The sequence below is a fragment of the Molothrus aeneus genome, chromosome 3 (genome assembly GCF_037042795.1).
Source record: "Molothrus aeneus isolate 106 chromosome 3, BPBGC_Maene_1.0, whole genome shotgun sequence".
NCBI classification, from domain to species: domain Eukaryota; kingdom Metazoa; phylum Chordata; class Aves; order Passeriformes; family Icteridae; genus Molothrus; species Molothrus aeneus.
In genome coordinates this window covers 96,095,677-96,120,717 of record NC_089648.1, presented here as the reverse complement: position 1 = coordinate 96,120,717, position 25,041 = coordinate 96,095,677, and the positions used below count along the sequence as shown (strand labels likewise).

Genomic DNA, 25,041 nt, shown 5'->3' with positions numbered 1-25,041 from the left:
GACTCAGTCCCACATTATTGACTATACTTTCTTAATTATCAGCTTGTACTGAAACACATTTCAAAGAAATAGCCTGGTTTTATAATATCCTTCAGAATACAAAATTCTCATTTAGCACCTTTAGCACATTTAATGTTTCAACTGTCTTTTCAGAACTATTTCTTTCACATAAAGATTCAATTTTAGAAAAATCTTTACAAATTTTAGTTTAAGATTAGCATTATAACTTATCACAGTTTAAGTCTCATCATCTTCTGATAGTTTCTTAGTGCTATTGATGAAAATAGAGCAACAAGGAATGAGTCAAACCTGTTAACATTGTAACTACAACCTAAAAAGTGATTGCTTGCTGGGGAGAATAAAGCCATGGGTTATATGAAATAAATACTGTCACAAAAACAGATATGCAAAATTTCAGGCTTCTTGTTTTTTTTTACTTCAAACTTAAAATTAACCCAAGTTATGTTAACATACACATCTCAGGAAAAAGTAGGATGAAATGGAACACTTATTTTTCTGATATAAAATATGTTAACGTTTCTATTTAAATTCTCATTTGTAAATGACAGCACCTTATGAAATATGTCCTGAAGACTATTTGATGTCAATGGTGTGGAAAAGGACCCCAGCTGGGGACATGGCATTCAATCGATGTCCTCTCAATGCCACAGGTACAGTACTACTTTGAAATTTTATGATGATAAAAAGGGGAGACATAATTTTGCTTTGTGTCTTAGATAAATTATTACTGGACTCATATAAATATGCATAGATATGAATATATCTGTATGAACATCACATATTGACTTATGCATGTGCATGCAAATATGCACATGTACATATGATGTCTCTTACAGCTTACATATATGCATGGGTCTGTGATGTATGTACTTTTATCTGTATATATACATATATGTATACACGTACATGTGAACATTATAGCCACAAAGAAAAAGCTGACAAGAAATCAATTTGACTGGATCTGTCAGGCAAAGTGATGAAAATGAGGGAGAACATAAAAATCTTTTTAATTAAGGAAACACTGCTGAAAAGCAATCAAGTAAACATTGAAATGTGTTTCAGGATCTTATACTACTCTCTATATGCCGATGATCATTGCATGAAATTGTTTCTGTGTGTGCCTTTAAAATAGCATGGAATATAGATTAAATAAGGTTTATTCTTTCCAGTTGCTCTCACTTATATAAATATTTTCTGTTTCTTCTGTGTCTTACAGGCACCACTAGCAGACGCTGCTCTCTCAGTGTTCATGGAGTGGCCTTTTGGGAACATCCAAGCTTTGCTAGATGCATATCAAACGAGTACAGACACTTGCAGCATTCAGTAGGTGCAAAGTCAGCTTTAGTACTTGCTCTGTTTATTCATTACTAATCATTGGCGTAAAAAAAGAAACTTACTTATTTGCTCTCAGGTTTCTCTTAAGCAATACCAAGAGGAAAACAGATCTGAAAAAGAATAATTTATGTTAATGAATATTATTTTGATCTTGTATAATGCTGGTGTTTGTGAAATAAGCCTTGTCTTACTGTAGAAGTGGAAAAATGCATCAGATTCCCTTCTTTCATGTCTGCTGCATGAAATTTTTATAGGGGTCAGAGGCAAGACATATTTTAGTTTATTAGAAAATGAGATGTGAATAAATGAGATTTACTGGAAGAGCAACTTGCTGAGAATTCTGTAATACTGTGTATTCTTTAATTGCAGAGTAGGAAGCCAGGAATGTTTCTTTTTGCTCTCAAATTTAGAACTTCACATTTGAATGTAACAATAGGAAATGATTATAGGGTAAATCTATCGCAGTGTCTTGGAAAAGGTAAAGTAACTCTAGATGAAGAAATACTATGTGAGTTTTTTTCAAAAAGCCTAAAAAAAAGTTTCTTTGCAAAGCATAGGCGTTATACAATTATGCACTGCCTAAACATGTTTATATGGATAGATGTAATACATAATGTATATTGCTTTATAAATGCATTACCATCATTTACGTTAGGTATATTAGTTACCCTCCATGTCCCTAGCTGAAGCATTCAGCCAGGTTAATACTATAGTGGGAAATGAGCCTTTGAAGATTCTCATGGACAATGGGTTTCCCTGCATGATATATTCTACTGACATTCTTATTACTCTGCATCCTTTTCCAAAGGCCACTGCTCCGTTTATCATTCAGCAGCAGCACACTAATACAGCTCTGTGCTTCATAACTTCCCAACTTCTCAACCAAGTGCAAAACTTCTGTAACATGTTTAAAATTCTTTGGTGGCTTGAAAAGCAGTAGCCTGACTGCCATTCCTCAAATCTGGATTGCTACTTAGAGGAGATTTTGATTAATTCCTTTGAGCTGCATTTCTGTTTTGTTAGACCCAATTTATTTGAGTCCCGGGATTCAGTTTCAGAGTAGGCCAAAGCAAGAATTATTTTTAAGATAGGACAGAATAGATAGTCAAAGGAATTTTCCCCACTTCACAGAAGCTTCTATTTTACACAACTGCCTGCATGTTTATCTCTCCCTTTAGTGTTCACACTCAAAAAAGCACGATAAGTTGGCTGTAACATTTTTGCATTTAATAATTTTGGTATTTTATTCTGTTGCAACAATTTCATTTGTTAGGTCTATGCTAGTTTGCAGCTCAAACTATGCAAAATGCTGTTTCATGCTATTCAGTGGTTTGACTTACCTGGCTTTGGTAGGCACTGGTTATTTTGCAAGAACTGCAAGTCTGACTTGTTGGACAAAAGACATTTCTAACCTAGAGCAGATTTCTCTTTTTTTCTATATTTCCTTTTTTGAAATATTAATTATAAGTAAATTACACTGTGAAATATTCTTTCTGCCAAAGAACATTTAAAAATTGGTAATGCTTTTTTAAAATTACAGAAGCACCTAAACATATCTTTTTTCTGCACAAAATTTAAGTCTGGCGCATGTGCATACAAATTAAAGTGGACTTGTCTTACACTTGGGAACTGTCCACAAGGAAAATTGGTCTGTCTTACATCTTTCTGCTTCTCAAAGTGAACAACGCAGCATATTTAAAAAATCAGAGAAAATAGAGGTAAAGACCTATAAGGTCATTGCAAATGTAGGCTTGTCCCCCCACGATACATATGTCAGTTCCATAAATCCCTGAAAATAGGGCTTTATAAGGAAGCTGCTGACAGACGGTGTTGCTATAATAAATATGTGTGCTTATGAAAGCATGTATGAGTTGTCTCAGTGTGCTTAACTTACCAATAAAGTTATTTTACCAGTGCAGACCAGGAATAGAGTGGGGTATCACTCAGTTCTCTGAATATTTCCATAAAATCTGAGCTGAATCTCTTTCATTTATTGTCTGAAATATATAAAAGAAAATCAGATGCACAGTCTTCAAAAAAATGATGTTCCTGAAGCTAATATAAAGCAGTTGATATCCATAAATATGATATTTAATACATTAAAGCATAGAAGACAAACAAATCCCTGTCTTTATGCCCTCCAATCAAGCTGCATATGATCTAGAACCAGAAATCACATAGTAGAATTCACATGATGCTGTACCTAAGAAAATATTATCTATAGAAAAGTGCTCAGTATGATGGGAGCCAGAGAAGATTTCCTTGGCCATAGACCCTGCTAACCTGGCTACACAGGTGCTGAACTGGAAGCTTATAGTTATACTAGTAAAAAAACTTAAGCTTAAAAGCCATCCTTGTAGTCATCTGCGCAGTTTAATAGTGTATGTGTTAGCATGCTCCCTGACCATTTCAGACCACACTAGTGAGCACTCTTCCAAAGAATGCCTACCACCCTTTGGAGGATAGCGTAGCAGAGAGGCCATTGTCAGCAGGCAATAAAAACATGATTTTCTGGGACAGAGGAGGAATAGAGAGTTTAATGTGAGGAAACCACAATGCTTTGCTATATATAGTGTAGAATTTTACCACATAACCACAGGTGATTGACCCCTGAAGACTGTTTCCTTACTGTATGTAACTGCAGTAGATTCACTGCCTCACACACAAAGCTTCTTGTATTTTTACAGTTTTCTCTATTACTCACCCAGAATCGACATGGGACAAGTTTCAACCCTTAATAAGCAGTATTAGAGAAGCTGAAACCCAGTTAGTGCTGTGTGTTCTTCAGCTTGACTCAAGACTTGCACTGAGACCAACATGGTAGCTCTGTAAATCATGCTAGAACGGCGCCATATTTTAATCTTAAAATCCATTTGAAAGTCTATTTGTAAAGATGGGGAGTCATTAAAGCTAAAAATACACCCATAATGCTAAAGATAATATACTTGGCTCATAATCCCCAGCACCATGAATAACATGGCTTTTTCCAGTCACTTACAGAATGTGCCAGGCAGAATTACTGCCTCTACTGCATGCCCTGCATGCCGTGCTTCAGATGTAGGTTATGGCACCACAGAGGAAAACAGGATTGAGTTACATTGTCTGGACTCATGGACCACTTTATGATACATATATCAATATTGCGCTTAATATTGTTTTGCAACAGTTTCAGAATAATTCCCAGTCTTAAATTAATATATGTCCTCAATATATTTTTGAGATGAGTCTGTACTACATCTGCATTTTTTGTTGATGGAGGACTGAGACCACTTAAGCATGAAATTTATCTCAAGTCTTCTGAATTATTGCCTAGCCACTCTTCCTTCTTAATGTTCCTACATGTCCATGGGACAACTCAGAAAATTCCTGGCATAGTAAAAATATAACAAACACAAAGCATCTAAAGAGACTATGTACTTGAACATGATGAAATAGTAGAGGGGTGTGGTTTGACTTGTAGAGATCAACACTCAGTTTATGTCTTTCAAGGGCATCATGTCCTACAAGATAGGAGTTTGAGGGAAAGCAGTTTAAGAGAATTATGACTGTCAGCAGTGTTACAAATGTACAGCCTGTACTTCTGTTAGTTTATTTTACCTTGTGCACTGTGGTAGAGGTTCCTTTTAAAGCTAGGGATGATAATTAGATTTCTTTGAATAACAGAACCAATTAGTCATGAACAATTTATCCTACATTTGGTACAAATCAATCATCAAATGAATTCAACAAATACTGTTTGACCAGCTTTTACAGCTGGTTGACTAATAAGAAAATTTATTCACTGAACATATTAAGGGACAAAAAATGCCCAAATCCGTGAAATAAACCTTTAGGAAATTATTTGCTTAACTGTAATAATAATATGTAAAGAACCTAGTTTGGATTATTCTCCCTAAAACACTATAAGTGGAAAATTCAGAGTGATAAATAGGTAGACTTTGTCTCCTGGACCTAGAGGATCAAGCAATAACTTGATGAGCAGAAAAAGAAGCATCACAGATCATATACCAAATTTTGTTCTGGTTTTCTTGCATTGTCCTAATGTATTTGCAGTGTCTGCACCTTTGCATTAAGAAAATGCTCTTAGTCAAGTACATTGTCTTGAGTCTGTTACCAATCATTGTAGCTGAGAAGAATGTTTTTCCCAATTCTGTGCATTTTTTAAAATGTGTTCTTGAGAAAGAGGGGATTATAACAAGAAATTCTTCCAACTGTATTTTTTATTGTGGATGGAAATGAAGTAAAGTCATAAGGTTTAATAAACTCTAGTGGCAGAGGATATCCTTTCTTCACTTCTTCTGGAAAGTTCTTAATCACATACTGATCACTGGAGTTGTGTTAATAGTAAGGAAATTCCTTCCTTTCTTAATTCCATATTAAATTATCAGAATTTGGAGGATTTTTCCTTTCTGTAGGATAGACATAATTTGGGTTTTCAGACCATTTTACCAAATCAATTACTTCTATAGCAGAATGTTATGGACTGTTATGTTCTGTTATAGCAGAAGCTATGGCCCTTGCTGAAGCCTGTTTTCTCTTTCTACCCTTGGCCTATAGTTTCATTTTCTGAAAACTGAACTACTTCAGTCTAACATATTTTAATCTCTTTAAAGTGTATCTGTTGCTAGCTTAATGGACTGTTATATGTAGAAAGGCAAATTAGATGATGATCTAATGACCCAAACTTAGTCTGTATAATATTACGAAGTATGTTCCTCATTGCTCGTTATCTCTTTTGATCTGGAAGCAGAAAATTATATGCCTAATTACTTCACATAGAATTGTGTACTTTACCCAATACTTGGCTAGTCTGGACTAATGTCTTCTGAGGTGTGGTTTGAGGTTCTTTTTACTTTATTTAGGTAAATAGGGTAAAATCCTTCCTGAGAATTAGAAATTTATTTGTTCTGTGTTTATGAGTGACTGCAGGACCAAGAATAGAATCAGTGATTAGGACCCCACAGGCCTACTTCAGATGATATTAAAAAAAAAATTACCTAAATGCCTCAAATAAGAGTACATTTTGCTTTCATACACTCTAGAAGCCTATCAAATTTCGTATCATACAAGCAATAATACTAAGAAGCAAGACCTCAGAATTAGGAATACCCTACATTATCATTCTTCCAAGAAGCATGAATAAAGAATTCTTCATTTATTCTTAATACAGTGTGTGGATAATAGCCACCTAAATTAGAGAAAAACACATCAAAATAAACAAAACTATACTAAACTAAACTAACTGAAACAAGAAACCACTCAACTCATCCCCAACTGTCCAAAATCTAAAAGCAGGAAAGAAAATACTTGAATGGGGACTAATGAAAAAAATTAAAATGAGATTCAAATAGTTAGGTGTGGAAGAGCAATGAGATTTCACATTTTATGAGCTTTCTAGGAATTGAATATTGATGCTTTTCTGTCATTTTTAACGAAAACCATTAATACATAAAATCTTACCACTTGGAGCTTTAGAAATTGATTTTGTGAAAATTGAGGAAATACTTGAATACACAGGTTATTTCTTTTTTCTCCTGTTATGCACTCAAACTAAGCAATAGGATTTATTGAATTACCAAAAAAAAAATTGTGAGGAATCAGCTTTAAAAAGTATTAGTAATGTATTATTGTCTTACTACACACTGAAATAGCCCTTTTGCCTAAAGTGAATTTTCCTCCACATGTCTTTTCCATGCTCTAGTTTGGAAGAGATTTGAACTACACTCATAAATAATGATGAAGACTAAACCTGTTATCAAGAAACTTTGCTCCTGAAAGACATCTCCCACAGTATTAGAAAATCTCTGCTAATACAGACCCTTTTATAAACCTGTGTAGCACAGTTTTCAAGCCTAGATGATGAAATTTATATTTAGTTTCTATGATAAAAGTAAGGCAGTATTTTAATAGAATCATAGAATGGTTTGGGTTGAAAAGGATCTTAAAAAACATCTAGTTCCATTCCCCTTGCCATAGGAAAGGTGCATTTCAGAAGATCAGGCCCTTCAAAGCCCCATCCAACCTGGCCTTGAACACCTCCAGGGACAGGGAATCCACACCTTCTCCAGGCAACTTGTTCCAATGCCTCACAGTAAAGAATTTCTCCCTAATATCTAATCTAAATCTGCCCTTTGAACAGTTTGAAGCTGTTCCCACTTGTCCTGTCACTACATGTTCTTGTAAAAAGGTACTGGAAGGTTACTATAAGATCTTTCTAGAGCCTTCTCCCCAGCTGAATAATCCCAACTCTCTCAGCCATTCCTCATAGGACTGGTGCTCTACCTCTCTGATCATCTCCGTAGCCCTTCTCTGGACTCACTCGAACAGGTCTATGCCCTTCTTATGTTGGGGGTCCCAGAACACAGTGCCACTTTTGGTGATATAACACCTAATATAACATGCATGCATTCTTGCAAAATGGGCTGCTTTTTATCAGAAAGTCAAAAAAAGTAAAATATCTCTTAACTTTTGGGAGTTAGGAAGTAAAAATCTACATATGAATTACCACATTGATGTCAAAATATTAGCACTTACAGAGGAGCATGGGAACTTATGCAGGTGAATCTTTACATACCAAACTAATAATATAGCCATAAAAATGCATTTCTGCTGCTTCTGCTCATACTATAATTTTGTTTCAACTTTTTCCACAGCAGTGTTATTCACAATTTTGCAAGTGCTTGGCTAAAATATAATTTGATAAAAAGAGCTTTGAGGTGAATGATGATTTGCTCAGCTGCAGCTCATTAGAGATGATTTTGTTTTTCCAAATTATATTACAAGGGCAGCGTACCAGCCTGTCCATATACTTCTCACTGAAATGACTGCTGTACTCTGAGGAATGAAAGGCTTCCTACTAAAAAATATACAGCTCCTTTTTTTTTTTGCTAGTTTAGTGCTTCATTTCTTTTCATATAGCCACAGAGCAAAGCAGCCAGGCTTAGTTTTATACATTTGAATGCAGATGCCTCAAAAACAAGATTTTTCTTCTTCCTCAGTCTATACTTATATTGGTATATGCCAGCTATTCCTCTTCACCTTCACAGATTTTGATAGGCAGGGGTGTCAATATATGATCTACTTTCCTTTCCTTGATTCCCTTGCAAGGCCAGAATTTGCAGCTCTGTTTTGTCATTTCTGTTATCTTGTCTGGAGGATGACAAACTTTTATCTCATCAGAGAGCAACTGATCAAGAGATTGTGCAGGCAACAGTTTTCTCCTGCCTCACTAACATTTTCCCATTTTACACAGAAGAAGATAAAAAGTTAAGGGAAAAAAAGCTAGTCACTGTTGACTTGATGGTGAGGGCACTCTACAGCTACCTGAAAGAAGGTCTCTTCTCCCAGGCAACAAGTGACAGGATAAGAGGAAATGACCACAAGTTGCACCAGGGGAACTTCAGACTAGATATTAGGAAAAGTTCTTCCTGGAAAAGATTGTCAACCTCCAAACCCTGGAGATATTTAAAATACATATAGATGTGGCACTTGGGGACATGGTTTAGTGCTGAAATAACAGTTGGACTCAGTTATATTAAAGGTCCTTTCCAACCTAAGCAATTCTAAATAATAAATAACTCTATGATTCTGTGATCTTGTCAACATACACATGCACCTCAGTCTTAGAGACACTATACAGTAGGAGAAAACATTTTTCTACTTTTCTACACAAGCATATCATAACTTAATTCAACCTCAGGAATTCCTTTTCATCCTTTCTGCTTTTGAATATCTGTTTTTTAATAGCCAACCAATCTCATTTGTTAAATTAAAAGTCCCCACTATCATTTCAGGGTCCATAATATTTTATTCCATATCTGGAACATACACATTTACCAAAGATTAATAAGTGTGTTAAATGAAATGTGCTCCTGTGTTTGCTGCTGCTGCTGTGTCTTCTGCAGTAGTGAGCAACTGAGTGTTCCCTGATCACATTGATAATCCCAACCAACCAACCAACACACACTGCAGCCACAGATGAGCTTCACTAAGGTATGGCCAGAGGTAAAACAACAGAAAGCCATTTAAGAGCTTGGTAAAGAAAAATTTCATCTAATTTTCCCTTAAAGTCTACCAGAACTGCTGGAACCTCCACTCCAATTGAATGTGGCACTGACTGTGAAATGACTGCAAGAGTTTGGCTTGGCAGCAGGAGACAAAGAAATGGTCACAACATCTTACACCTACAATTATTCCCTTGCTTTTTGTTCACTACTTCATTTGCTGCAATCCCTCAATATGGTTTATTAAGTACATGAGGGTCAAAGGATTTTTCATTTGCCCATTACTTTATGCTGCATGCCCATGCAGAGATTAGGACTCCCAAATAATGATAATTTCCTTGAAAAAATCTTTTTGGTTATTCTTGCAAATAAAAGTGAGTGTCACAGAAATTACTGTATGGAAGCAAAATGATATAAGTATAGAAATTGGTTAGAATCAAATAAGCATTTCAGTTTAAGCATTTATCAGAGCTTTATGGTTTAGGGACATATACTTACAAGGATGACCATGTAGCATAAAAAATGAAAGACAGCTCATTTGTAGTACATCCTTTTGTGACCTGTAGCTTCAGCCATTCAGTCACTATGGAGAACCAGGAGATTTTACCCCAAGCAATGTTATGTCTGTCATAAAATGAAAACAACCCTCTCAGAGTCGTCATTCTCTTTTTCCTCTCAACTCTTGCTCTTGTCAGGTTGCATTATACATAGATAACACAAATCTTGAAGGCATGCCCTCTGGTTAAAAACAGAAACAACAGTAACAACAACAAGATCTCTCACACAACATGCCAACGTGAGCAGGATTTAATCACAGATAATTGGAACATTTAAGAGCAGTGCTTAATAAAATAATAATACAAGCCTTGGTCAACAAACATAAAAATGAGTATAAGAAAAAAGTGATCTGTTCAGTTATTATTCAGTCCTAATCCTGAGACTCATTTGTTATTCTACCGAGAGCAGTCTTATTTATATAAAATATCCATTAAAATGTTTTGTTGGATCCATGCACAAATCAAAATACTGAAAATGTGTAATTACTTTCTGTTACCTATTTAGTGATTATAGCTCAAGGATTTGAATTGACAATATTGATGATGATGAATATGAGGATGATGATGTTGATTAAAAAAAGGAATTATGTAATGGGCTAAAGTGGTAAAAAATCTCTTGAATAGCATAGTAGGAGTCTTCCAGTAAAAGAGGGCAGAGGAAAAAAAGATACAGAAACAGTGGAGCATTCCTCTGAGCTGTTCACACTCTTCTAAAAACATTTTTGACCTCCACACATACTAGATTTTTTTTTTCAAAGATTCTTCTATAAACCTGATCACATATGGAAGAGCACATGCAATTTCATCTGTGCAGATATTCAGTTTGCCTGAGATTAATTTCTAAGACAGCAAAGGATTCTATGTAAATAATCCACCTTCTTTTCTCTAAAACCAAATCCCTGTTTCAGGGAACATTTTGCTTAAAAATATTTGGAAGTATATGACAGTGGCATGACTGTTTCAGTATAATGAAGTGATCCTATTTTTTTTCCATCTGTATACATTTTAAATAAGTTCCCTAAAGCATTAAGTTGTAGTGGTTTCAGCTGAGTGCACAGAGGCACAGATTGATGCACAGTTTCTGCAAAAACTTGGTTCAGAAAATTGCACACCATGAGTGTATGAATACAGGAAGGCTGAAGTTCAATTTCAGGGCACTCCTTAAATTTTGACTTTTCTGGATGGGATAAATTATAGGAGGCTTTAGTTTCGGAACATTTGTAGGGATGTGTTACAGAGTTACAGAACTGAAAGGAAATCCATGAGACCATCCAGCCCAAACTTGTGTCCTATCAGAATCAGCTATGCTTGTGTTATTGTAGCTTTTTTTCCTAGGCTTTTATCAAGGCCTCCAGTATGGAAGTCTGCATAGTGTGTTCAGGTAAACTGTACATCATTTCCTTTGTAGTTGTAAAGTTTTTCTTAATTTATATCCTTTATGTATACAAATTACTTTTTCCCTTTACTGCTGCACACAAAGGGAATATATGATTGCCTTCTTCTTTGCACAAAATGTTTATTTAATAGTGTATTATCGTGACTGAAATTGAGACTACTAACTAATTTCACTGATGAAAAAGTGGAAAATTACTTTGTATTGCTTGAGGCACTTCCTTCATAAAATACTGAATATATAGAAAACATCTCTTGCATGACATTAGGTTATAAATATTTGAATGCATACCTGAAGATGCATAGCCTATCTTTAGACCTTACTCTGTTTCTTTTAAAAGATGGATGAAATTATATTCTCAAACACTGAAACAGCCTGAAATAGACAAACAGAGTGTAAATAATTTATTATATTGAGGGAAAATAAAGTTCTGTGCCAAAGCAGGTAAAGGATTGTCTATTGACTATCAGAAAAAAACAGCCTGTAATGAAGATTTTGTCAAATACGAACAACTTTCTTACAATGACATCACATTACAGGTGTGGTGTGAATATTCTTACAATTTCTATATCTAAAGAGTACTATATTTTACAAAATATTAGTCTTGAGTTCTGAAGCAAAGTGATTTGCAGATTATGAGGAATTTCAGGATATATTTTTATTTCAAATGATCTTTTCTCGCTTCTTTGTAGGGCTTACTAATTTGGGTTCTTATAGTTCCCCCTACCATAAAATGTGTTAATGACATCATTAGTAATACCTGGCCATGAATCCAACATCATCTTAAAAAATAATGCAAAATGGTTGGTGGTTTAGTTACTCTTCAAATTAATGATACTTTTCAGTCTTTTATAGGTTTCTCAAGGGTTCATTTTCTGTCCTTTTAAACTACATCTAGCTGTTAAGTCTGCAGTAATTACTATGCCGTAATAAATTGTACTCCAATGCCAACAGCCTAGGAGATCTGACTTTGTAGATAGGCATTTTTATTATATCATACTTTCTGATAAATCGGGGCAAAAAGGCAGCTGGACCCTGAGTCAAAGTCCACTTAAACATTTCTGTAATTTTTCAAGTATGCAGCCACACAGTGCAGGCTGATAGTGGCTGGGCTGACAACTGAAGTGTCAGCTTAACAGCTGCTTCATTTCACTATCTCTTGGCTCATAAACTTTATTTTTAATGAGCCTGCCTGTAGGACCACTAAAAAATGACCTTCACACAGGGCCTGGAGTGGTGACCAAAATAGATTTCTTGGGCAGTGCATAATATCACAGTGACCATAGCACAGAAAATAAGCAGTATGGTGAGAAAGATGTTGTACTAACTACTGATGAGAATATTCTGTATTTTCATACAGAAAGATTATTGTGATAGCTGTGCAATAATTCACTGCCTTCGACTTATACTAATCTGAACATCTTCAGTGGCTTTAATGGTATTTTGTCAGTTTACATCAACTGATTGAATGGCCTGTGATTTTAAAGTTGTGTTTAGGAGTTGTAAGCTGTCTTACAACAAGAAAATACATTACATAATAAACAGATAATAAGGAGGCTGTTAATTTTTCCCTGCACATTGCTTGCTGGTCTTAGAAAAAAGTTCTCTTTATTAACTCTAATTTTCACCTTTTTTCTTAGCTAAACGCATTACAACCTTCTGTTTTGCTGTGCTGTTTGTAAGGATATGCTGCTAGTCTAACTTGAAGCACTGTGGGTCTGGAGAGGTAGCTAGGGATTGGGAAAAAGGACTTCCATGTTGGAGTATGAGAGGATGAAAATAAAGGTGCTCTTGGAGCTGTGTATGAGGGAGAAAGAATCCTTGAGCTGGGAAATCAAGCTTTCTGGGTATGTAATTTAACAAAAAAAGAGTTCCAAACTGAGCTGTAGTTTTTAAGAGCCAGTAAATTTTGATATACTTGAAACAACTTCATCACAACCCTGGCTGCTTTTGAAGCAAGTGTAATAACTTAGTCCTGTGACACTGTGGGCACTTGCTAAACCTTTTTTATCATTGTGTCCTAAGAGCAACCAAAATGTCTTCCTGAAAGCACTAAAGGCCATACTACAGCTCCCGCTTCTGCTCTTAGAGATCTGCAAAAAAAACCAGAGCCTTACTTGTTTGAAAGTATTAAAACTTGTCAAAAGTAGGATAATTTCAATTTATAATTTGCATTCCAAAAGCAGCTGAGCCAAGACTTCTGCAGGCTTTGTATGTCCCAAAACCATCAACAACTTAGCCCCTGGCATCTTTAAAATGTGAATTTAAAGCCCTGAAGGAGCACGAAAAACAAATGGGAGGTGAACATACAGATGAAGCAGAAGGAAACAAAATAATGCACTACAAAATAACTTGCTGAATAGTTCAACAGCCTTTCTACCAGTGTTTATACAGATATAACAGCACAGCAGTTTTTATGAGGACTGATCAATTACTTTGATAATTGCTGTTATTACTGATATTAAAATAACATCTTTTTTCTCTCTTAAACCCTGCCTTCAAGTTGTGTGATGCCTTTCCACAGGACATTCTGAGGCACACGTTAGATTTGGGAGTGCAGCTATATGGAATGTCTTTTATATCTTTTGAGCTTGACTAAAGGTACATTCAGTATTGTTAATCCTCAAAATCTGGAAATATGTTCTGGTGCAAGGAACAGGTGTATGAGTGACAGCAAAAGTTCTACTCTTCAGTGTTACTGTGCTGGCTGATGCTCTTTTCACTTGCTACTGAGACACAATGTGTGAGCAGACAAATGGCAACATTTCACAAGAAAATTTTCTCAGCAAAAATGCACAAATCAAGTTCATGTTTGCTTTTACCTGTACCCAAGAAAGTAGTTCATAATGTTATGTGTACAATATCAGATTCCTGAATTTACTGAAATTAATTTCCTTCCTAAATTCTCACACCTTTTTATTCAGTATTATTTTCCTACACAATTATGTCCAAAATCTTCTAAAAGGAATAGAAACTGCATTAAATTATTTCTGCAAGCATGCTTTTTGCCTGATTACGTATTTCAGGATTCTTAAGACTAAGGGAGGTATTTCTGCTGAAATATTTGTTAAACAAACCAATCAGTTATCACTTTTTTTTTTTTCTAAATATTAATAATACTATTATACTTGTACCTCTGTACTTATGCTATAGCATGGCTTCACTCCCTGTCCATGATGCAGCAGGCAAGTATTCTCCCAGGTCTTCAGTATTTCTAGGATTTTGTCAAGGCACTGGTGGTCCATAAAAATCCCCAGCTGCTCTTAAAGATTATTTAAGAGCTTCCTCCATGGAGCAATCCTGAGGCAGCCACTTTGCCCAGCCCCAGCTGTGTGACATATATATAGTTTATCTGATGACTGGTTGAGAATGTGACCAAAATATGAACCAACAGCATGAAAAAACCCCACCCTACTTAGAATTAGTATGTCAGAGGATGATTGCGTTTTTTAAGTTGCTTTCATGGGAGTTACTTTGGACCCTTTTGAACAGTTTTATTACATAGTGTTTCCCTTTGCATTATTTTTTTATAATGAATGCCTGCATATTGACACAAAGTGTCTGGGGAGATCTGGAAGTGGCAACAAGTATTTTTACATTCTTCCTTCTACATCACCACCCTGTTATCACCAAATCATCAAGGTTGGAAGAGACTTTCAGTATCATCTAGTTCAACTGTATGTTACACTAGTAATTTTTCCCTCTGTATGTCAGTAATAAGGCACGTCAAAAAGCAATTGAAGATACATTTTTAAAGATCATGACAACATTTTTTTTGCCAGTTTCATAGTATTTTCAGCCCTCCTGCTTAGTCTGTCTTGGCTAATTATCTTTATCTAAAAACCTTCAAACTCAGGATATTTTATGATTCTATGATATTCTAGTGTTCAATTCAGAAGAACTTGTGCTTTTATACTTAAATTATAAGGTATATTTAAAAATAGGTTGTTTAATCCATATGCTCTTTCTTTTAGCCTTGTCTGGCCTTGTCCTGTCTTTGTGATACTCTATGGATCTTCCTGGGATGCTGAGTCAGCTTTTAGAATTAACCAGATCCACAAGTTCAGGTTCTAATCAGGAGGGTACTTCTAGCATATTTGTTTTGGATCACGAGCCCTGAACACATCGGCTGGGAGAGCTCCTGCTAAAGTATGCTCTTTTGGCAGATACACAGGAGCTATTAATAATTAAACTTGCATTTCCTGGAAAAAGCAAACAGGATTGTTCCAAGTTAACACCTTTGTGCTACTGCTACAGAAGAGAGCACCATAACCAGCTTCCAACTAAACCACCTCTCTCGCACTGACTAGCCAAGCTGAGCTGGCAGAGGTGAAAGGTCTACTCTCCTATAGTAAATCAGATTATAACAAGTACTGCCTTAGCATTTATTCCTTTCAGAGGTCTCAGTTGTTAAATGAGGGGCAGCTGTGGCTGTGCAGATGTTCTTCTGAGGAAGGGCAGTTCCTTGCTGCATCATGACAACAAATTAAAGCTGCAGTCCAGCCCATGGAGTTTAAAGAAGCAAATGTGTGAACCACAACAAATTCAGAAGCTTTTGGTATAAAATCAATGATGCTCTCATAAAAATAATATTTCTATCACTGTAGACTACTACTTTGTCTTATCTTTAATGGCACTTTTTTTTTTTTAAACTGGTTTTAACATGTAATGTTTTGGCTGTGTTTAGAATTTATCATACATTTTTCTCAGTAAAGTAGGTTCTGATAATAGGTTTGTTTTTTTTTTTTCTTTTGGTACAGATTAAAGAGCATCTTGCCAAGGGTCAGAGGATGTTGGCTGGTGATGGCATGTCCCAAGTAACCAAGACACTATTGGATTTAACGCAGAGGAAAAACTTTTATGCTGGGGACCTTCTAATTTCTGTGGAAATTCTCAGAAATGTTACAGACACCTTTAAAAGAGCAAGTTATATCCCTGCATCTGATGGGGTGCAGGTAAGAGAAACATTGTAAAGGTAATTTTTCAGTTGATGGAGTTTATGTCTGCATATTGCAGTATACTGCATGGCAACTGGTTTGCCCACAGAGGAAACAAAAGTCTTCAACATGATAGACATAAGCATTCTTCACATAAAACTAAGATCCAAGTGTAAAATTGGAAGAAGACTCAGCTACATTTAATAAGACAAATATCCAAACCAATGCAGCAGGTGAAAAATGTAAAATGCTTTCTTTGTTGCATTTCAGTATCTTTGTCTTTCAAGGTTTGGTTGATTGATAGGTGGTGCTGGTAATTTTTGGCACTAAGCATTTTGCTAGTGTTCTTTGTTCCAGTTCATTTCAGTTCTAAACTAGTTCATTTCAGTTCAAAATCCAACCACATTGTTATGTAATTCTGGCATTGATTCTTCATTTCAGATAAATGAAGCTTATTAAAAGTGCACAGAAGTGATGGATAGGGCATTTTATATAAATTTTCTATTTTACATGTTAGATTAAGTCTTCTTTTGCAAGAGGACAAATAAAATTCTGTCAGAGCTAAAACAAATATAATTATTTCTACATAATGGGCTGGACAACTCTTACTTAGGACTTCTGGATAAAGATATTGGTTTCATCTTATATCTGAAAATTTTAGACAGTTTTCAAAGATTGTAGACTACTGACAAAGAATACTAAGAAGGCAGATGTGTATAATATTTATGAAAAAGAGAGATTAATGATCATTCATAAATTACAAATGAAGTTATTAATGCAGGTCATGTATACGTATCTGTGTAAAGGTAAGCATAAATTATAAATACAATTCAGAATAGAATCATGCAGATGAAGGGAGATATGTTGGAAAAGACATTTTTTCACAGTTTATTTTTCAAGACTTGCTATTATATTTTCACTTTTCTAGTTTTTCTGTGCACAAAGAACAATTAAGTTCCACAGTAAAACAGACATATCTTGTGTTGGCCTGTAGCCAGCTGAAAGTATTTTTTTAAACAAAGCTTTTCAAAAAGTATGTTTACTGAGAATTTTTTTTTTTTTAATTGAGAGTCAGTATCTATTCATTAATAGTTTTACTATTAAGCACGATGTAATACACTGAAAATTTTCATGCAGTCAAGAGTCTGATAGCCCAATGTGACTTCTTTGTGGTTCACAGGAACTAAAAACTCTTTATTAGAACCAGTCTTGAGAAATTGAGTGAAATCTTGAGTGATTTTGTCCATTGGCCTAGCAGATCAGGTCATTTGCAGTTTACATATGTTAGAGAGAATTTGATTCTTTTCCCACTGATGATAGTGCCAAAAGTTTTGCAGCATTCTGCAATGTAGAGCTGTTTCTAAAATTCTAATAGCCTTCAGGCATAACTTGACAATGTTATTAAATATTTTTTAAGAATTTTAATAAGTAATGTAGAAATTAAGAAATTAAAAATATAAAAATTGGTAAGCCATATTCTGAAGGATTTCTCAAACCAAAGAAAAATAACTGTATTTCAGTATTTGCATGCCTAAATACAAAGAGTTCTTTAATCCCAGTTTAAAAAGACACTCAAATTCCAAGTCAGAAAAAAAAAGTATCAAAAAAGAAAAGAAAAAGAAAAAAGAACAAACATCAAGCTAAGGTAAAATTAAAAAAAAAAAACCAGTGGACAGTATTCAGGAAAGTAAGTGAAATCAGACTAAAACATGTGTTTGGCCCAGGGGATATATTAAGAAAGGTTCCTTCTACTGACTTCCGATGACAGTGAAATCCTGTCTCAGTAGCAAAAGTTTAAAATTTACTATAAATTTCTGAGAAACATGGATTTTTCCATATGTAAACATATGTCATATTCTACCATACTCTGGAGTATTGTATTTATTTTTTATTTTCATTAGGACATACTTTCATACTTCCTAGCTCATCATCAAAGTGAGTGACAAAAAGGTAAAAATTAAAATTGCATGAAAAGTCTTCTTTATGTAGAAGCTCTGTGTGATGTTCTAATTCCATTCTATATTTTAACTAGATAAAGAGTAGAATTTCTTATTTGATGTATTTTGGTTCTTAAGAAATTATCAGAAATGCATGAATGAGGTTTAAAATCCCTAAAAGCCATAATTTATCATTTTGTGTGATGTTGGAAAAGTAGGTTATGATGAATTATGGACAACAGGCTTTTTTTTTAAGATCCATACAAAAACAACACTTGAATTATGACTGAGAAAGAAAAAGTATATATGTCTGAATATATTTGTTTCTTATACACTCCATCCATCTAGATGGTCCTTCAAATGATTACAATATCTGTTTTATATTCAGTATTAATATTCATGAATAGTGCAAGATTTGTGATTCAGAGACTCCATAACAAAATGAATGAACAGAAAAGTGAGATAAAATTTGAAAATTTCCAGCTAATTCTCAAAAATGAAGGTGCTGCTGCCTGATGTGCTGCATTGAAAATGCCTCTTGTTTAGGCAGACAATTCCAAGAGCAAAATAAAGTTTTAAGGTATGCATATGTAGTGCCAAGGTATTTATTACATGACTCCTTTTATTTTGCATTTTTTAACTGTTTTTTGCCACAGTATCTATGCATACTTGAACATACAATGTCAGGAACAAAAATAACCATTTATGATGCAGTTGAACAAGAAGATGTCTTGCATCGGTGACTGAGAATATCAGTACAGTAGCAGAAGATTGCAAGACAAGTCATTCAATTCTTCTGTAAGCAAGGTTTTTCATTTAATATAGGAATTCTTTAAAATACCTTCTGCAGGTACACTGAGGCTATGAGATGGACACTGCACTTAGGTGAGAATGATTCTACCAGGAAGAAAATACAAATTTTAAATAAGCAAAATGAAAGCAACATTTTGAAATGTTATCTGGAACTGGTCTAAAAGTGCTTGAACTTCCTTCTAAGGACAGGATGGCAGGAAAGTAACTGCATTTCAGGACAGAATGGCAAAGCAAGTTCTACAATCCCCTGATGCAGCAACCAACAGGAAGAAAGGTTTCTCCCCAAAGAAGTTAGAGCAGTCTAATCCCTTTTATATTAGCCATAGGGACTATTGCTGTGAGTCAGGGTTTAACAGGATTGTCCAATCCTTTTTCCCTCCACCTTCCCCCTCCCACACATACATTCACTATGCTGAAGTCCAAAAGTGGAGGTGACTTAAGGCTATCCATTAATTCCTCCTAGGGAGGAATTCTTCTCTAACTGTATAAAAGGATTTCTGACAGCTTTATGCCTGCAGAGAGGGTCAAAGAATTTGGACTGGAACAGAGAACTGCAGCCATTGTATTACAGTAGAAAAAATTGAAAGGAAGGAAATTAAATGAGGAAAATGTCATTGCCCATTCCCAGCTGTAACTGGCATGATCATCAAAAATAAAAGGGCAAAAATAAAGGACTTCAAAATTTGGTTCTGGCTGTCCCAACACTTTCTATAGTGACCAGTTCAGTAATATGCAAGCCTGGCTATGAAAGAAAGAAGCTTGATTCTGTAGGGAGGTCCAGTGTTTACTGCAGTAATTCCCTCAGATCACATCCATAATGCTTCTAAAATTTAGCCTTCACACCTGTCAATCATTTTACTAAAGGACAATGCTGTTTCTTTCATGATTAATGCAATAAACAAGAGAGTAGTCAAAGTAGGACAAAGACTTTTTAACCCTTCCTCCCCTGTCACATTTTTTAAATACATCTCATATCTATTCATTATTGAAGCAGCAAATCCATTTGCTCATCTCCGTTTAATTCACAAAGCACTGGCATTGCTTTGAAAAATCACTTGGACTGAAAAACCTGCACACATCTCACCCTCCAGTGCTACCATAAATATGGCACCAACCAAGATTAGAAACAGAGAAAAAAAGATCCCAAGAAGAAATATATTCGTATTACTAAGTTCATACACCTAATTTATACTTTTTTGGCAAAAATATATATTAGGCAATTTATTGCTCATCTTTTGTTTGTGTTTGAGTCTAGCATTATTTATAAACTTTTCCACATATATTTCTGTCAATTATTGGTAATTTTAATTCTTTCTGTAACTAAGATAAATATAAAATTTAACTAATACATAATATTATTAGAAAAGCCATGTAATATATCATCTGCAAGAAACATTTTAAACTCCTGAGTGCTCTTCATGCAATCTAGGCAACTCTCAGATAGATCTCATTAGACAGACATGGATACTTTTGCAATTAAGGTTTAGACTGCAGGGGAATCAGTGTCTGCAGTGTAATGAAAAACTACCTTCAGAACAACTCTCTAGTATGATAAATTATCCCACACAGAGTTCCATGCAGCTGCTGCTAGATTGCTACCAATGCCCTAATAAGTTAAAGTTAAAATTTCCATCCACTGCATTTCTACAGTATTACACTGGAAGAGTTGAGAACTACCATGTTTGGAAAAGTGTTTTCCTTCAGGCAAAATCTTTCATAAGGCAAACTCTACCTAGCAGAAGTCTTCACCAAATTACAATGCCCTACAGTAAGTGTGATTATAGTGCCATGAAACTGGCATGCTTTGACCAATATAATTTATTTTACTTGGGGGACCAGTGAAGATATACATTTTTCATAGCTGAAGATGCATTTACAGATTTGTGATCTGACAACCTGGTTAAACAGGCAAATCCTTTGTAACAAATACCAAATGGAACTCCTTGCATTGTGGTTTATTTTGTTATGGAATGTCTGAAAGGGATTAAATGTATTCCAGGTATATAAGCACTATGTAACTATATTCTTCTTAACTTGACTGGAAATTCTTTAGTATTGCTGTAAATTGGATCAAATAATGAAAACATTTTTCTTTAATGTCCTATCATTAATTCCCATCTTGTCCAAATGCTTACTTAAATTTTCATAGGAGCTTGCTGAGCCATTTTGTTTCTTTTCATGAAGTTTGTGTGTTACTGAAACTTGTGGATATTTTGCTAGTGACCTCAGTAAGAGAAGAGTTGTAGCCTCATTAATGAACAGGATTATTTTGTCCAAATTCAGCAAAATTTCAGTCACCTCTAGAGTAAATTTGGTCAAGTTAAAGAAATTTTTATCCATGTGAATTTTATAGTTAGCATGGTTAACATCCTAATGGTTAGGCAAAGATAGATCCTCTTGCTTGTCAGGTGCTTAGTATTGGGACCAATTTAGACTGGTAAAATGTTATTATAAAAAATAGTTTTCACAAGTTTTCTTCAATTTTGCATCCTAAAATTTTTTACTTATATAGTTGTGAGACACCTAAAATGTTGGTGATATCTCTAGTTTGAAATAAATATCTTTTCAAGCATACCCACCACAGACTAATGTTGAAAGTTTTTCCTTTCTAGTTTTAGTCATTGTGCAGTTGAATCCTTTGTACTTTCATTAATAGTGAGTTAAAGTTGCTTCTTACTTAAACCTTATTAAGGTCCTGTTTATTCCGCAAAATGCCTAAAAAGTAGGTGCAGGTGGGGTAGTGACCAGTAATCTGAGTTCCAGCAAGGTCACATTGTCGGTATTCCAGTTAAAGTTTTTTGAAATTGTGGGGAACTTAATTGTACTCTTCAGCTAGGGTTACTGGAAACTACATGTATCTTTTATGAAGGAACAGAAAAATTATAATTGGCAGGCTGTAGAAAAAAATTGACATTCTGCACAAAATGTGATACAGAGATGAGAACAGACTGTACAAATTCTTAGCTTTTAGGGACGAAGAAGTTGGGAATACAAATTGCTAGAGAGAGCAGACAAAATTAGAAAGGAGATTTCTCCACAAACATTTGGAGAAAAGTGATTTTTTAAATGTATGATTTGTATCTAACTGTTCTGCATTTTTTCCCTTATACTTAAATGAATAGGAGAATAAGAAAAAGGAGTTAACAGGTTAAGGTCAAAGAAACAGAAACTGCTTATTCCTTTTAAGTTGAAATTCCTAAAAGGATAGAGACAAGTGTGACATATAGAAGTAAGAAGCATCTGATTTGAAACTGTATTGACCAATGAAATGTCATTGAATGCCCTATATATGGTTATTAAGGATCATTTTCTCATTTTGAATAGAAACTAAAGACTGGAAACTGGTGCTTTTTTAAATGTACTTTGGTTTTTTGCAAAATCTGTAGTTGTCTAGTTTCTGGAATGAGAGCAATTTGTGAATAGAACACGATCACATTTAAAAGTTTAGCAAGTTTAAAATGGTTCTTGTTTCATAAGAAGTGGTACTATGGAACCTGATTATATACACAAGTATTAAAAATTTGCCATAAAATATGTGCCCTTTTATCAGTCTAATGTATTATTTTGCTACTCTTCTACTGACAGAAAATAGGCTGCAGAGCTGTATCTGTAATAGGGAAAGGAAAGCCTTCTTGATGTTAGATTAAGGATGTGGTTGTTCATGTCTTTCAAATAATTTTACTTAGTCTTTCATTTAATTGATTTTTCAGAACTTCTTTCAAATCATAAGTAATCTATTAGATGAAGAAAACAAAGAGAAATGGGAAGATGCGCAACAGGTAAGATTTGACAAAATTTAATATATGTTTTCAGGAATCAGGATAAAGATGCACCCTGCTGTAGTTGAAAGAAAATCCTAAGTGATAGAATATTTGGGAGAAAAATTGGTCGTTTTCAGAAAGGAGCAATTCCAGGACCCACCAGCTAATTTCATATATTGAAATTATATTTAGAATATAAGTTGCTTCTCTTGATAAAAATAGATTTTTATTAATATTCCATAGGAATATTCACTATGTCTTTGCTTTGGACATTGTAATGAAGTACATACAAAAGCTGAAAACTGCTACCGAGGGCTAGCTGCAATACTGCTTTTGTCAAACACAACACATCAGACCCCACCCAAAGACCTCATACAACACCCCTAAACAACTTACAGAAATGCAAACAGTAGACCCGTCATATAAGGTTGTATTTAGAAGAACAGTTGTCATCCTCAGGACTGAAAGTTTCTGGTCTAGAAATTTTTATAAAATCAGAACGTCTAGCAAAAATCATGAATGTATGATAAAAGAGTTAAAATTCAAATACCGCCCCCTTTTTTTTTTCTTGGATATAAGAATTTCCTATATTTCCTACATGTGAACTTCTTGTACCAAGAAGTTACTGGACAATGTTAAGATTTGTGTTCTTGAACATGACCATAATACTGTCAGGTTTATTCAGGTACAAATAACACTGACAATGGGGATGAACTTAGTTATGTAAAGAGGAAAGTTTGTGGGGATGCTCAAAGGCAGGGAAACATTTCTTTATGGAGAAGGATTAAAGAAAACAAGATACTTCAGAATGGAAAAGAGGAATACATAATCTACTCATTTGTGCTTCTTGTAAAATAACTAAAGGACATCAAAACAGTGGCAGATTCAGAATGAATACAGGACATACTTATTCTGTAGAAGGCTACCTTGCAGAACTTCTTACAACTGAAAGGACACAAGTTAAAAAGGTAAATAGGCAAATTTATGGAAGAAAGTCCATGGTTTTGCATAAGGCAGTCTTTTGGCAAAAAAAGGCTGGGCAAGACTTTCCAAGCAAGTATCACTATATTCCTGCCCCCTTATACTCTTCCTTAGATATCAGCTTTTTGCTACTGTCCAAGGCAAGAAAATAGCTGACATAGATCTGTGCTCTACTCTTGTGTAGTCATTGTGACTGTGTTCTATAGATACTTGAACTTTGTTCACTTTTTGTGTCATTCCTAATAAATCACAAGGTACTTAAAGATCATTGAAGCTATTTACCCTCAGTTCTGTAAGTTCACGTTTATGATATCACTGAGAAAGGGAAGATCAGGTTTTTTCACTACTAATTCAAACCTTGCAGTAGGCATATGACACTGCAGCTGACCCAGTACAATTCATCTGGGAATCATATTTTTTCTTTTCCTGTTATTCTGTCCCTCTCTAGAAGAGCCAGATACAAAAATAGACAAAGTGTGTCATTTTCTTTAGCAGTGATGGATGGAAGCAGCAAAAGCACATACATGTGGGCAGTTTCCATAAACAACACCAAGATAAGGAAACCAATATTAAGCAATTATTTTACTAATAAACAGACATGATACCACTCCTATGTTATCGACCTTGTCTTCTACCTCCATCTTGCCTGCTTACCCATGCCATGTCAGCCCTCTGGAGATTTGGGGATGGCAGCACTTAAGAGGAAATTCTGAGAATGTGGAGACAAAGAGGCAACAGTAAATCTCCAGTTCCCTCTTTTCACTGCTGCTTGTAGAAGGAGCAGTGTTGAAAAACAGAGAGGGAACAAGTTGTTTGTACTTTTCCTCCTTCTCTCTGCCTGGTAAATCATTCTCGCAGATCTAGGTACAGCAGAAACCCAAAAAAAAAAACCAAGATGAGCTGAATCCAGGAGTATTGGGGCCATAGATTCCTGGTTGCAAAGCTAGAGGCTTCACTCAATTTTAGACCACTGAGATATGACCGCCCCAATGCCCCTCATTTTATTACTGTTCTTGTGCAGTTATGTAAGCAGGCTCAAAGTAACCTTGGAAGCAAGTAGCTCTTCATAACAGTTTGGAGGAGTGAGCAGGCACTAGTAAATAAAGGTGATTCTGTTTCTGGTTCAGCCACTCAGCTTAATGTTCTATAATAAAACATTGCAAACCTAGGTGCAGTCTGACCAACCTTTTTGCCAGCTTGCACAGTTTTCTTAAACTCCACAGCTACTGTTAGCATAGATCTCTTAGCCTGTTTTCTAGATTCTCTGCTGGAAAGAAAATCTTACTCACTGTCAGCAAATTGC

General features: G+C 35.0%; 1 protein-coding gene across 6 annotated transcripts in view; it reads left to right on the top strand.

Moving 5' to 3' along the window:
• ADGRB3 (adhesion G protein-coupled receptor B3) overlaps positions 1–25,041 on the top strand; it is a 446,706-nt gene that overhangs the window by 201,577 nt on the left and 220,088 nt on the right. For all 6 annotated transcript variants that reach the window (XM_066547462.1, XM_066547459.1, XM_066547457.1 and 3 more), the window contains exons 8-11: positions 570–671; positions 1,238–1,344; positions 16,070–16,264; positions 22,707–22,775. In XM_066547462.1, coding sequence (XP_066403559.1) covers positions 570–671; positions 1,238–1,344; positions 16,070–16,264; positions 22,707–22,775 — 473 coding nt within the window. The remainder of the gene's footprint in view (positions 1–569; positions 672–1,237; positions 1,345–16,069; positions 16,265–22,706; positions 22,776–25,041) is intronic.